This window comes from Anopheles marshallii, chromosome 2 (assembly GCF_943734725.1).
Source record: "Anopheles marshallii chromosome 2, idAnoMarsDA_429_01, whole genome shotgun sequence".
Classification (NCBI taxonomy): Eukaryota; Metazoa; Arthropoda; class Insecta; order Diptera; family Culicidae; genus Anopheles; species Anopheles marshallii.
Window position 1 is genome coordinate 17,568,069 of NC_071326.1, and position 12,359 is coordinate 17,580,427.

General features: G+C 44.8%; 1 protein-coding gene across 1 annotated transcript in view; it reads right to left on the bottom strand.

Annotated features, from left to right (window-relative positions):
* Window positions 1-11,324: 11,324 nt before the first annotated feature.
* The window catches only part of LOC128708464 (tyrosine-protein phosphatase 10D), a 35,686-nt gene continuing 34,651 nt past the window's right edge, over window positions 11,325-12,359 (bottom strand). Inside the window, exon 13 of the mRNA XM_053803443.1 lies at window positions 11,325-12,200. Within this exon, the coding sequence (XP_053659418.1) occupies window positions 11,446-12,200 (755 nt within the window). The 3' untranslated portion in view covers window positions 11,325-11,445. The remainder of the gene's footprint in view (window positions 12,201-12,359) is intronic.

A 12,359-nucleotide genomic window follows, 5' to 3' on the forward strand; every position in this document is an offset into this window, starting at 1 on the left:
ATACCAGGAGCGCATCCACATCAAGAGGTATCAATCATTCCCCTCCAGCGTGCATATGGCTGTTCCGCTCTCGCATGTTATCATTGAACGTGATAGTAGATCTACTAACACATTGGCTATCACGATCGCATACTACCAAACTCTCGTGAGAACGATCGCTAGTGTAAGTGAGATGAATGAATCGGAGAGTGTCCTTCATCTCTCTCTCTCTTTCTCATACTCCCCGACGGCAGATGCGAAATTCCATACAAGCGAGCCGTTTCCCGATTTCTGATACCAGGAGAGCATCCACATCAAGAGGTAACAATCATTCCCCTCCAGCGTGCATATGGCTGATCCGCTCTTGCATGTTATCATTGAGCGTGATAGTAGATCTTCTAACACATTGGCTATCACGATCGCATACTACCAAACTCTCGTGAAAACGATCGGTAGTGTAAGTGAGATAGATGAAATGAAAAGTGTCCTTCATCTCTCTCTCTCTCTCTCACACTCCCCGACGGCAGATGCGAAATTCCATACAAGCGAGCCGTTTCCCGATTTCTGATACCAGGAGCGCATGCACATCAAGAGGTAACAATCATTCCCCTCCAGCGTGCATATAGCTGATCCGCTCTCGCATGTTATCATTGAGCGTGATAGTAGATCTTCTAACACATTGGCTATCACGATCGCATACTATCAAACTCTCGTGAGAACGATCGCTAGTGTAAGTGAGATGCATGAAATGGAACGTATCCTTCATCTCTCTCTCTCTCTCACACTTCCCGACGGCGGATGCGAAATTTCATACAAGCGAGCCGTTTCCCGATTTCTGATACCAGGAGCGCATGCACATCAAGAGGTAACAATCATTCCTCTCCAACGTGAATATAACTGATCCGCTCTCGCATGTTATCATTGAGCGTGATAGTAGATCTACTAACACATTGGCTATCACGATCGCATACTATCAAACTCTCGTGAGAACGATCGGTAATGTAAGTGAGATAGATGAAATGAAAAGTGTCCTTCATCTCTCTCTCTCTCTCTAACACTCCCCGACGGCGGATGCGAAATTCCATACAAGCGAGCCGTTTCCCGTTTTCTGATACCAGGAGCGCATCCACATCAAGAGGTATCAATCATTCCCCTCCAGCGTGAATATAACTGATCCGCTCTCGCATGTTATCATTGAGCGTGATAGTAGATCTTCTAACACATTGGCTATCACGATCGCATACTATCAAACTCTCGTGAGAACGATCGTTAGTGCAAGTGAGATGCATGAAATGGAACGTGTCCTTCATCTCTCTCTCTCTCTCACACTTCCCGACGGCGGATGCGAAATTTCATACAAACGAGCCGTTTCCCGTTTTCTGATACCAGGAGCGCATCCACATCAAGAGGTATCAATCATTCCCCTCCAGCGTGCATATAGCTGATCCGCTCTCGCATGTTATCATTGAGCGTGATAGTAGATCTTCTAACACATTGGCTATCACGATCGCATACTATCAAACTCTCGTGAGAACGATCGGTAGTGCAAGTGAGATGCATGAAATGGAACGTGTCCTTCATCTCTCTCTCTCTCTCACACTTCCCGACGGCGGATGCGAAATTTCATACAAACGAGCCGTTTCCCGTTTTCTGATACCAGGAGCGCATCCACATCAAGAGGTATCAATCATTCCCCTCCAGCGTGCATATGGCTGTTCCGCTCTCGCATGTTATCATTGAGCGTGATAGTAGATCTTCTAACACATTGGCTATCACGATCGCATACTATCAAACTCTCGTGAGAACGATCGCTAGTGTAAGTGAGATGCATGAAATGGAACGTATCCTTCATCTCTCTCTCTCTCACTCCCCGACGGCAGATGCGAAATTCCATACAAACGAGCCGTTTCCCGTTTTCTGATACCAGGAGAGCATCCACATCAAGAGGTATCAATCATTCCCCTCCAGCGTGCATATAGCTGATCCGCTCTCGCATGTTATCATTGAGCGTGATAGTAGATCTTCTAACACATTGGCTATCACGATCGCATACTATCAAACTCTCGTGAGAACGATCGGTAGTGCAAGTGAGATGCATGAAATGGAACGTGTCCTTCATCTCTCTCTCTCTCTCACACTTCCCGACGGCGGATGCGAAATTTCATACAAACGAGCCGTTTCCCGTTTTCTGATACCAGGAGCGCATCCACATCAAGAGGTATCAATCATTCCCCTCCAGCGTGAATATAACTGATCCGCTCTCGCATGTTATCATTGAGTGTGATAGTAGATCTTCTAACACATTGGCTATCACGATCGCATACTATCAAACTCTCGTGAGAACGATCGTTAGTGCAAGTGAGATGCATGAAATGGAACGTGTCCTTCATCTCTCTCTCTCTCTCACACTTCCCGACGGCGGATGCGAAATTTCATACAAGCGAGCCGTTTCCCGATTTCTGATACCAGGAGCGCATGCACATCAAGAGGTAACAATCATTCCTCTCCAACGTGAATATAACTGATCCGCTCTCGCATGTTATCATTGAGCGTGATAGTAGATCTACTAACACATTGGCTATCACGATCGCATACTATCAAACTCTCGTGAGAACGATCGGTAATGTAAGTGAGATAGATGAAATGAAAAGTGTCCTTCATCTCTCTCTCTCTCTCTAACACTCCCCGACGGCGGATGCGAAATTCCATACAAGCGAGCCGTTTCCCGTTTTCTGATACCAGGAGCGCATCCACATCAAGAGGTATCAATCATTCCCCTCCAGCGTGAATATAACTGATCCGCTCTCGCATGTTATCATTGAGTGTGATAGTAGATCTTCTAACACATTGGCTATCACGATCGCATACTATCAAACTCTCGTGAGAACGATCGGTAGTGCAAGTGAGATGCATGAAATGGAACGTATCCTTCATCTCTCTCTCTCTCTCACTCACCGACGGCAGATGCGAAATTCCATACAAACGAGCCGTTTCCCGTTTTCTGATACCAGGAGAGCATCCACATCAAGAGGTATCAATCATTCCCCTCCAGCGTGAATATAACTGATCCGCTCTCGCATGTTATCATTGAGCGTGATAGTAGATCTTCTAACACATTGGCTATCACGATCGCATACTATCAAACTCTCGTGAGAACGATCGTTAGTGCAAGTGAGATGCATGAAATGGAACGTGTCCTTCATCTCTCTCTCTCTCTCACACTTCCCGACGGCGGATGCGAAATTTCATACAAACGAGCCGTTTCCCGTTTTCTGATACCAGGAGCGCATCCACATCAAGAGGTATCAATCATTCCCCTCCAGCGTGCATATAGCTGATCCGCTCTCGCATGTTATCATTGAGCGTGATAGTAGATCTTCTAACACATTGGCTATCACGATCGCATACTATCAAACTCTCGTGAGAACGATCGGTAGTGCAAGTGAGATGCATGAAATGGAACGTGTCCTTCATCTCTCTCTCTCTCTCACACTTCCCGACGGCGGATGCGAAATTTCATACAAACGAGCCGTTTCCCGTTTTCTGATACCAGGAGCGCATCCACATCAAGAGGTATCAATCATTCCCCTCCAGCGTGCATATGGCTGTTCCGCTCTCGCATGTTATCATTGAGCGTGATAGTAGATCTTCTAACACATTGGCTATCACGATCGCATACTATCAAACTCTCGTGAGAACGATCGCTAGTGTAAGTGAGATGCATGAAATGGAACGTATCCTTCATCTCTCTCTCTCTCACTCCCCGACGGCAGATGCGAAATTCCATACAAACGAGCCGTTTCCCGTTTTCTGATACCAGGAGAGCATCCACATCAAGAGGTATCAATCATTCCCCTCCAGCGTGAATATAACTGATCCGCTCTCGCATGTTATCATTGAGCGTGATAGTAGATCTTCTAACACATTGGCTATCACGATCGCATACTATCAAACTCTTGTGAGAACGATCGTTAGTGCAAGTGAGATGCATGAAATGGAACGTGTCCTTCATCTCTCTCTCTCTCTCACACTTCCCGACGGCGGATGCGAAATTTCATACAAACGAGCCGTTTCCCGTTTTCTGATACCAGGAGAGCATCACATCAAGAGGTAACAATCATTCCCCTCCAGCGTGAATATAACTGATCCGCTCTCGCATGTTATCATTGAGCGTGATAGTAGATCTTCTAACACATTGGCTATCACGATCGCATACTATCAAACTCTCGTGAGAACGATCGCTAGTGTAAGTGAGATGCATGAAATGGAACGTATCCTTCATCTCTCTCTCTCTCTCACTCCCCGACGGCAGATGCGAAATTCCATACAAACGAGCCGTTTCCCGTTTTCTGATACCAGGAGAGCATCCACATCAAGAGGTATCAATCATTCCCCTCCAGCGTGAATATAACTGATCCGCTCTCGCATGTTATCATTGAGCGTGATAGTAGATCTTCTAACACATTGGCTATCACGATCGCATACTATCAAACTCTCGTGAGAACGATCGCTAGTGTAAGTGAGATGCATGAAATGGAACGTATCCTTCATCTCTCTCTCTCTCTCTCTCTAACACTCCCCGACGGCGGATGCGAAATTCCATACAAGCGAGCCGTTTCCCGATTTCTGATACCAGGAGCGCATGCACATCAAGAGGTAACAATCATTCCTCTCCAACGTGAATATAGCTCTTTCGCTCTAGCATGTTATCATTGAGCGTGATAGTAGATCTTCTAACACATTGGCTATCACGATCGCATACTATCAAACTCTCGTGAGAACGATCGGTAATGTAAGTGAGATAGATGAAATGGAACGTATCCTTCATCTCTCTCTCTCTCTCTCACTCCCCGACGGCGGATGCGAAATTCCATACAAGCGAGCCGTTTCCCGATTTCTGATACCAGGAGCGCATGCACATCAAGAGGTAACAATCATTCCTCTCCAACGTGAATATAGCTCTTTCGCTCTAGCATGTTATCATTGAGCGTGATAGTAGATCTTCTAACACATTGGCTATCACGATCGCATACTATCAAACTCTCGTGAGAACGATCGGTAATGTAAGTGAGATAGATGAAATGGAACGTATCCTTCATCTCTCTCTCTCTCTCTAACACTCCCCGACGGCGGATGCGAAATTCCATACAAGCGAGCCGTTTCCCGATTTCTGATACCAGGAGCGCATGCACATCAAGAGGTAACAATCATTCCTCTCCAACGTGAATATAACTGATCCGCTCTCGCATGTTATCATTGAGCGTGATAGTAGATCTTCTAACACATTGGCTATCACGATCGCATACTATCAAACTCTCGTGAGAACGATCGGTAATGTAAGTGAGATAGATGAAATGGAACGTATCCTTTATCTCTCTCTCTCACACTTCCCGACGGCAGATACGAAATTCCATACAAACGAGCCGTTTCCCGTTTTCTGATACCAGGAGAGCATCCACATCAAGAGGTATCAATCATTCCCCTCCAGCGTGCATATGGCTGTTCCGCCCTCGCATGTTATCATTGAGCGTGATAGTAGATCTTCTAACACATTGGCTATCACGATCGCATACTATCAAACTCTCGTGAGAACGATCGGTAATGTAAGTGAGATAGATGAAATGGAACGTATCCTTCATCTCTCTCTCTCACACTTCCCGACGGCGGATACGAAATTCCATACAAACGAGCCGTTTCCCGTTTTCTGATACCAGGAAAGCATCCACATCAAGAGGTATCAATCATTCCCCTCCAGCGTGCATATGGCTGTTCCGCTCTCGCATGTTATCATTGAGCATGATAGTAGATCTTCTAACACATTGGCTATCACGATCGCATACTATCAAACTCTCGTGAGAACGATCGCTAGTGTAAGTGAGATGCATGAAATGGAACGTATCCTTCATCTCTCTCTCTCTCTCACTCACCGACGGCAGATGCGAAATTCCATACAAACGAGCCGTTTCCCGTTTTCTGATACCAGGAGAGCATCCACATCAAGAGGTATCAATCATTCCCCTCCAGCGTGAATATAACTGATCCGCCCTCGCTTGTTATCATTGAGCATGATAGTAGATCTTCTAACACATTGGCTATCACGATCGCATACTATCAAACTCTCGTGAGAACGATCGCTAGTGTAAGTGAGATGCATGAAATGGAACGTATCCTTCATCTCTCTCTCTCTCTCACTCACCGACGGCAGATGCGAAATTCCATACAAACGAGCCGTTTCCCGTTTTCTGATACCAGGAGAGCATCCACATCAAGAGGTATCAATCATTCCCCTCCAGCGTGAATATAACTGATCCGCCCTCGCATGTTATCATTGAGCGTGATAGTAGATCTTCTAACACATTGGCTATCACGATCGCATACTATCAAACTCTCGTGAGAACGATCGGTAATGTAAGTGAGATAGATGAAATGGAACGTATCCTTCATCTCTCTCTCTCACACTTCCCGACGGCGGATACGAAATTCCATACAAACGAGCCGTTTCCCGTTTTCTGATACCAGGAAAGCATCCACATCAAGAGGTATCAATCATTCCCCTCCAGCGTGCATATGGCTGTTCCGCTCGAGCATGTTATCATTGAGCGTGATAGTAGATCTTCCAACACATTGGCTATCACGATCGCATACTATCAAACTCTCGTGAGAACGATCGTTAGTGCAAGTGAGATGCATGAAATGGAACGTATCCTTTATCTCTCTCTCTCACACTCTCCGACGGCAGATGCGAAATTCCATACAAACGAGCCGTTTCCCGTTTTCTGATACCAGGAGAGCATCACATCAAGAGGTAACAATCATTCCCCTCCAGCGTGAATATAACTGATCCGCTCTCGCATGTTATCATTGAGCGTGATAGTAGATCTTCTAACACATTGGCTATCACGATCGCATACTATCAAACTCTCGTGAGAACGATCGCTAGTGTAAGTGAGATAGATGAAATGGAACGTATCCTTCATCTCTCTCTCTCTCACACTTCCCGACGGCGGATACGAAATTCCATACAAACGAGCCGTTTCCCGTTTTCTGATACCAGGAAAGCATCCACATCAAGAGGTATCAATCATTCCCCTCCAGCGTGCATATGGCTGTTCCGCTCGAGCATGTTATCATTGAGCGTGATAGTAGATCTTCCAACACATTGGCTATCACGATCGCATACTACCAAACTCTCGTGAGAACGATCGCTAGTGTAAGTGAGATGAATGAATCGGAGAGTGTCCTTCATCTCTCTCTCTCTCTCTCACACTCCCCGACGGCGGATACGAAATTCCATACAAACGAGCCGTTTCCCGATTTCTGATACCAGGAGCGCATGCACATCAAGAGGTAACAATCATTCCTCTCCAGCGTACGTATAGCTCTTTCGCTCTTGCATGTTATCAGTAGAGTAGAGCGTGATAGTAGATCTTCGTTTAGTTGCCAATGGTAATGGGTAAAATTACAAAACAAAAAACCATTCAAATACTACAAAAAGTTCCCATTTACCCATTACAAATACATTTACCACATCGGGATCGTCGCTTTTTTCGAATCAAATAAATAAGATAATACACAAAACACATCCTTTTCCTTCTTTGATTGGTTCATGTTGTTCGTGTTTTCTTCTTCATTATCATCATCATCATTTTGCTTGGAGTAATTGATATGACGTTTTCTGCTGCTGCCTATTTTCTTTTATCATTGTTTGCCGGCCGCTGCCATTTAAAAATTGTAAAACGTACCAGGAGGAAGCATCGCTGAATAATGTTCGGGTTGTATTTGTAATATTATTGCCTGATTATCGGTGTTCGTATGCACGCTGCGATGCATTATTAATAATATCTCGGTAGGTTGAATTACGCACTCTACACACTCGCAGGCAATTTCGTTCGGTGTGTTTGTGTGTTTTTTACAGTGTGTTATGGGGCTGTGTGTAAGTACTGTTTTGTTTTTTGAAAAAAAAATCTCACTGCCACTTTTAACTAACGTCCCAACGTGTAAAGAGGGCTGTGTGTGAACGACTTAAAAATCGTGTATTTTATAAAATTGATTTTCCTTCAAAGGGCCTTAGCGGGGCCTTCTAAAAATGGCAGTGTTTGTATCAAAAATAAAACGGATCAGCAAAAAACTTTATAGTGATCTTCACGGTGGTGGTCCTCGGTGTCATTCGCTAGAGCAAAACTGTTTCTACCTTTATGTAAACGTTATGTTGAGGTGTTTGTATGTGTGTACCGGTACAGGGGTGGTGGTGGTTGGTTGGTGGTTGGTGCGGTAAGGAATCAAACTATGTATCTGTCTCCTGTCGTTGCATCTGAATACGTAATTCAACCCGTAATGTCCGACTGTTATACACAAACGAATGGGGTTGTACACCCTTCCACATGGTGCACGGTACGGAATTCTTGGCTACCATTGTTATGGTATGCGCATCTCGCCTTCTATTGTGTCCCAAGCCCATCCTTCAATCTAACCATAGCTAGTACCTAATTTCACGTAATAAAAAAAATGTTTGTGATGAATTGTTTGATCCTACCATGATCTTACTAATATGTACACAACGGGAATTGATTAAAATTGTGGAAACAAATAGCACAAAAAAAAACATATAAAAAGAAAACAATACCTTGTACCGTAGCGCGTACCTCCATCCGTTCTGTTTTTTTTTTTCACGTAAATAAGTGCAGATTGGTCAACTGCTGTTTCCAACCCTATTAAGCAGTAACCCCCGCTCGTCCTCGATAATCCGTTTCGTCCCCTACAGGACCCTACCACTATTATGTCTCGCGTCACGTTACTCGTTACTCGCTACATTAAATACTTTCACCCGTTGGCCATTGTGTTTTGCGTTCCTACACGGTTATTATAATATACTACAATTGTTTTGACACGTGATGTTTTTTTTTTTTTCAAATGGATTTTTAGCATTTCGCGTTTCTGGTTTTTTCTTTTTTGCAATTCAGTACATATACATACACATACATATATAGCGATTTGCCTGCTTTTACGAAATGAATCTTCAAACTTTCTTACAATCGGACCCGATCTTGCTTAAGATTTTTACGCCTTGTCTCCTCCCACTCTTCCCTCTATTCTGCTGTCTTCTCCTTTAACCGCTAAGTATAATTTTGTATGGTTTTGATTATGGAGTATGATTTTATCGCTTCTCGTCAAGCATTGTTTGTGTTTACGTTTCGTGTTACTTTTTCGCACATTTAATGTTTTAACCTTTTAGCTTTGCTTTTTGTTTTGTTTTACGTTTGCTGCATTGCTTTTTTTTGTTAAATTTGTCCGATCCTTTGGAAAATGTCAATGTAATGCCGATACTGTTCGATATGATATTGCGTCTGCTAGCGACTACTGCCACATTTTGTCCACTGGGTCCGGCACGCGGGAATAACTAACTACATGTTATATGTCACTCGAACTCGACAGTAGTATTTAACGCGGGAGATTGATACGATTTTGCTTTGCGCAGCCCTTCCCCAAATCGTCTAACGGAATAATACGAGCTGATAGTATTCGATTGGAAAAAGATTGATATTCGGAACGTTTCGATTATACAATTTTTGAGGATTCACTATGCGTTTTTTTTTTTCATTTACGACTGTTATGCGCCAATTAACAGATCATTCTAGTGCTTTTGTTTTTAAAAATGGCCAATTTACTATACAGTTACGGGGTATCGTTAGCGGCAGCACACACTAGCACCGGATGCCGATGGCGCTTATGGCCACCATTTCGTCATCAGTTTGTATATTCGAAGCGTGTTTAGCTACCCGACGATCTACACTAAAACATTGAGATTGCGCGTTGCCCTGTGTTCCTTTTGCGTGCAAGCGCACACATTTGCACCGTAACGGAATATTTGTGATGTGAAGCTGCCATTGATGACATTAAACTAGAGATTTAAGCTATCGAGCAGAAACGTTTTAACGTTTTGATTCTTTATCCCATGTCGCCGACAGCTAGCCGACGGGCGTTTGGGAAGGTTAAGTAATAATTACACATTGTTTTATCCGCGCAAACGCTTCGCTTAGCTGCGCCTGCCTGCGTGTTCGATGGCCATTTTGGATGCGTTTGGGGATTGTTTGGGGAGGTTCGAGGAAATACATGGCGGCCGGCTGGGTTGAACAGTTTTCGATCCCAGGCTTACATTCCGGATTCAGCGATTCCTTCGTCGTCTGCGTATGGAGCATGTCGAATGGAAGCATATTCGTTTCAATCCATGTGGTAGTTTACATTCGAGGCAGGAAGTGAAAGAAAAAAATCAATTAGTGTATGCTAGAAAAAACATCCTGTCGGAAAACATAAATATTGACAAAAAAAAACAGTACAGAAAAAGGTACGTTGCATGCATTCGCATTCAACGTGACCAAACCGGAACGGAAACAAAAAAAAGGGAACATTTCACAAAACAAACTTTCATGCTGGGTCTGTTTAAATTGCATGAAAAAGGGTGGAAATTTTGCGATATTTGCTTGATGAGTTTTTTGTTTGTTTTACAAATTTCAATAAGCGTAATACAGTAATGTTGGCCAATTTATAAAAGAAATAGAATTGGTATGATGTATAGACTATGTGAATAGTGTGATACAAAATTACCGAAAGTTTGAAAACTAAAGCAAATACAGTAAATTAGTAGCGCAAAAGAAAGCGTAAACGAATGTACTAAAAGTAGTATTAGTGAGAAAAATCACCATGAGTTGAACAAACACGACGAAAACGAATAAACAACACATCAAATATGAAATAAGTTTAGAAGCTTTGAAAAAGCGAAGAAGAATCATTAAAGTACTACCAACCCATTTCTCTCAGTTTTAGATACAGCTCATCGCTAATGCCATTACTACCGTCACCACCACCGCCAACTATACCCATGTTGCCAGCACCACCACCTTGGCCACCGCCGCCCTCCGTGACACCGGTGTTGTCCTCGTCGACGATCACGATGATGTCGTCGTCCTGTTCGTCCTCCTCCACCTCGACGTAGCTGTGATGTTTATAGCGGCCAACGCCACAACCGGCACCGACGGTAACGCCCACAATCGCCGTGCCGTTACCGGTTACGGCACCAGCAACCATGGCGGCCGCAACGGCTCGCACGTTACGCTCGTTACGCCGATGTAGCAGCAGTTCACGCTGCTCGTGCGTTTGTTCATCGTCCTCATCTTCCTCCTCTTCGTCCTCGTCCCTCGCAAGATTCCGCACACCCTTCTCATCACGACCACCGCCGCCACCGTCCTCTACCCCGTTCAGATCATCATCACCCTCGTCCGAACCGTCGATACCGTCGTCGATTTCCGTTTCGTCGTCTTTTGTGGCCATCGTGCGATCATCATCGTCACCGTCCGCTCGCAGTATGACCACATTCGAGGCGTTACTATTTACATGGCTGTCGTTGTCGTTGATAGCGATCACGATGCTGCTACGGCCGCTGCTTCGATTGTCGCTATCGTTCTCCAACTGTCATCTTTCTTCCTTCCACAGCTTCCCACCACCGACCGTTGGCTGATGGGCATGATGTTGCTGCTGCTGTGATGGTGGAAGAATTTGCTGTTGCTGTTGGGGCTGTGGTCCACCTGCGTGATGCTGCTGCTGCAACGGATCCCCATTCGATGGATCCACTTTGGTAATGATTTCTCCTCCACCGGTGGAGAAGCTTAGCGATCGTCGATCGTGTACACGTTCTTGACTGATTGCCGGCATCGAACGGCGTTTGTGAGGGCTGGATTCATACCCACTGTTGGCACTGTTATTGCTGTTTGTTCCACTGCTACTAATAGACCGTTCGTCGTGGCCGGATGAGGGCGGATCGCGATCGTTATTGCTACAAGAGTTGCTAGTGTGGAGCTGTTGCTGGTGCTGCTGATGTTGTTGTCCATCAACGATATTGTTGACCACGGTGGAACTAGCATGGGACGGTTTTCTCGACACAACCATCAACCCATCAACCGTCACCTCAACTTCTTCCTCGTCGTCCAGCAGTTCCTCTTCAGTCGTTTCTCCCGTGGTAAAATTGGGCTGCTCTATCATGGCTAGCTCATTGTCGATTATCTCAACAGTTCCACTTCTTCGGCGATCGAGCTCATGATGCTCCACAGCACCTGGAGTACCATTCGCCTGATGTTGTTCATGATCCGCCATCTCATCCAGATCGTCGTCTGAACGGTTTTCTATCAGCAGCTGCTCTTCCGATTGCTGATCATCGTCATCTCGGGGCTCTGAGGTGTCCGGTGCATCAAAGTTGTTAAGGAATGTGCAGGCAGTAGGCAAATGTAGCATGGTCCACATTATGTGCAGCAAAGTGTGTGCGAATGTGTATATTTATATTTCACGGTTAATACATCCATTCCAAGCACCAGTATACCACCAATATCGTA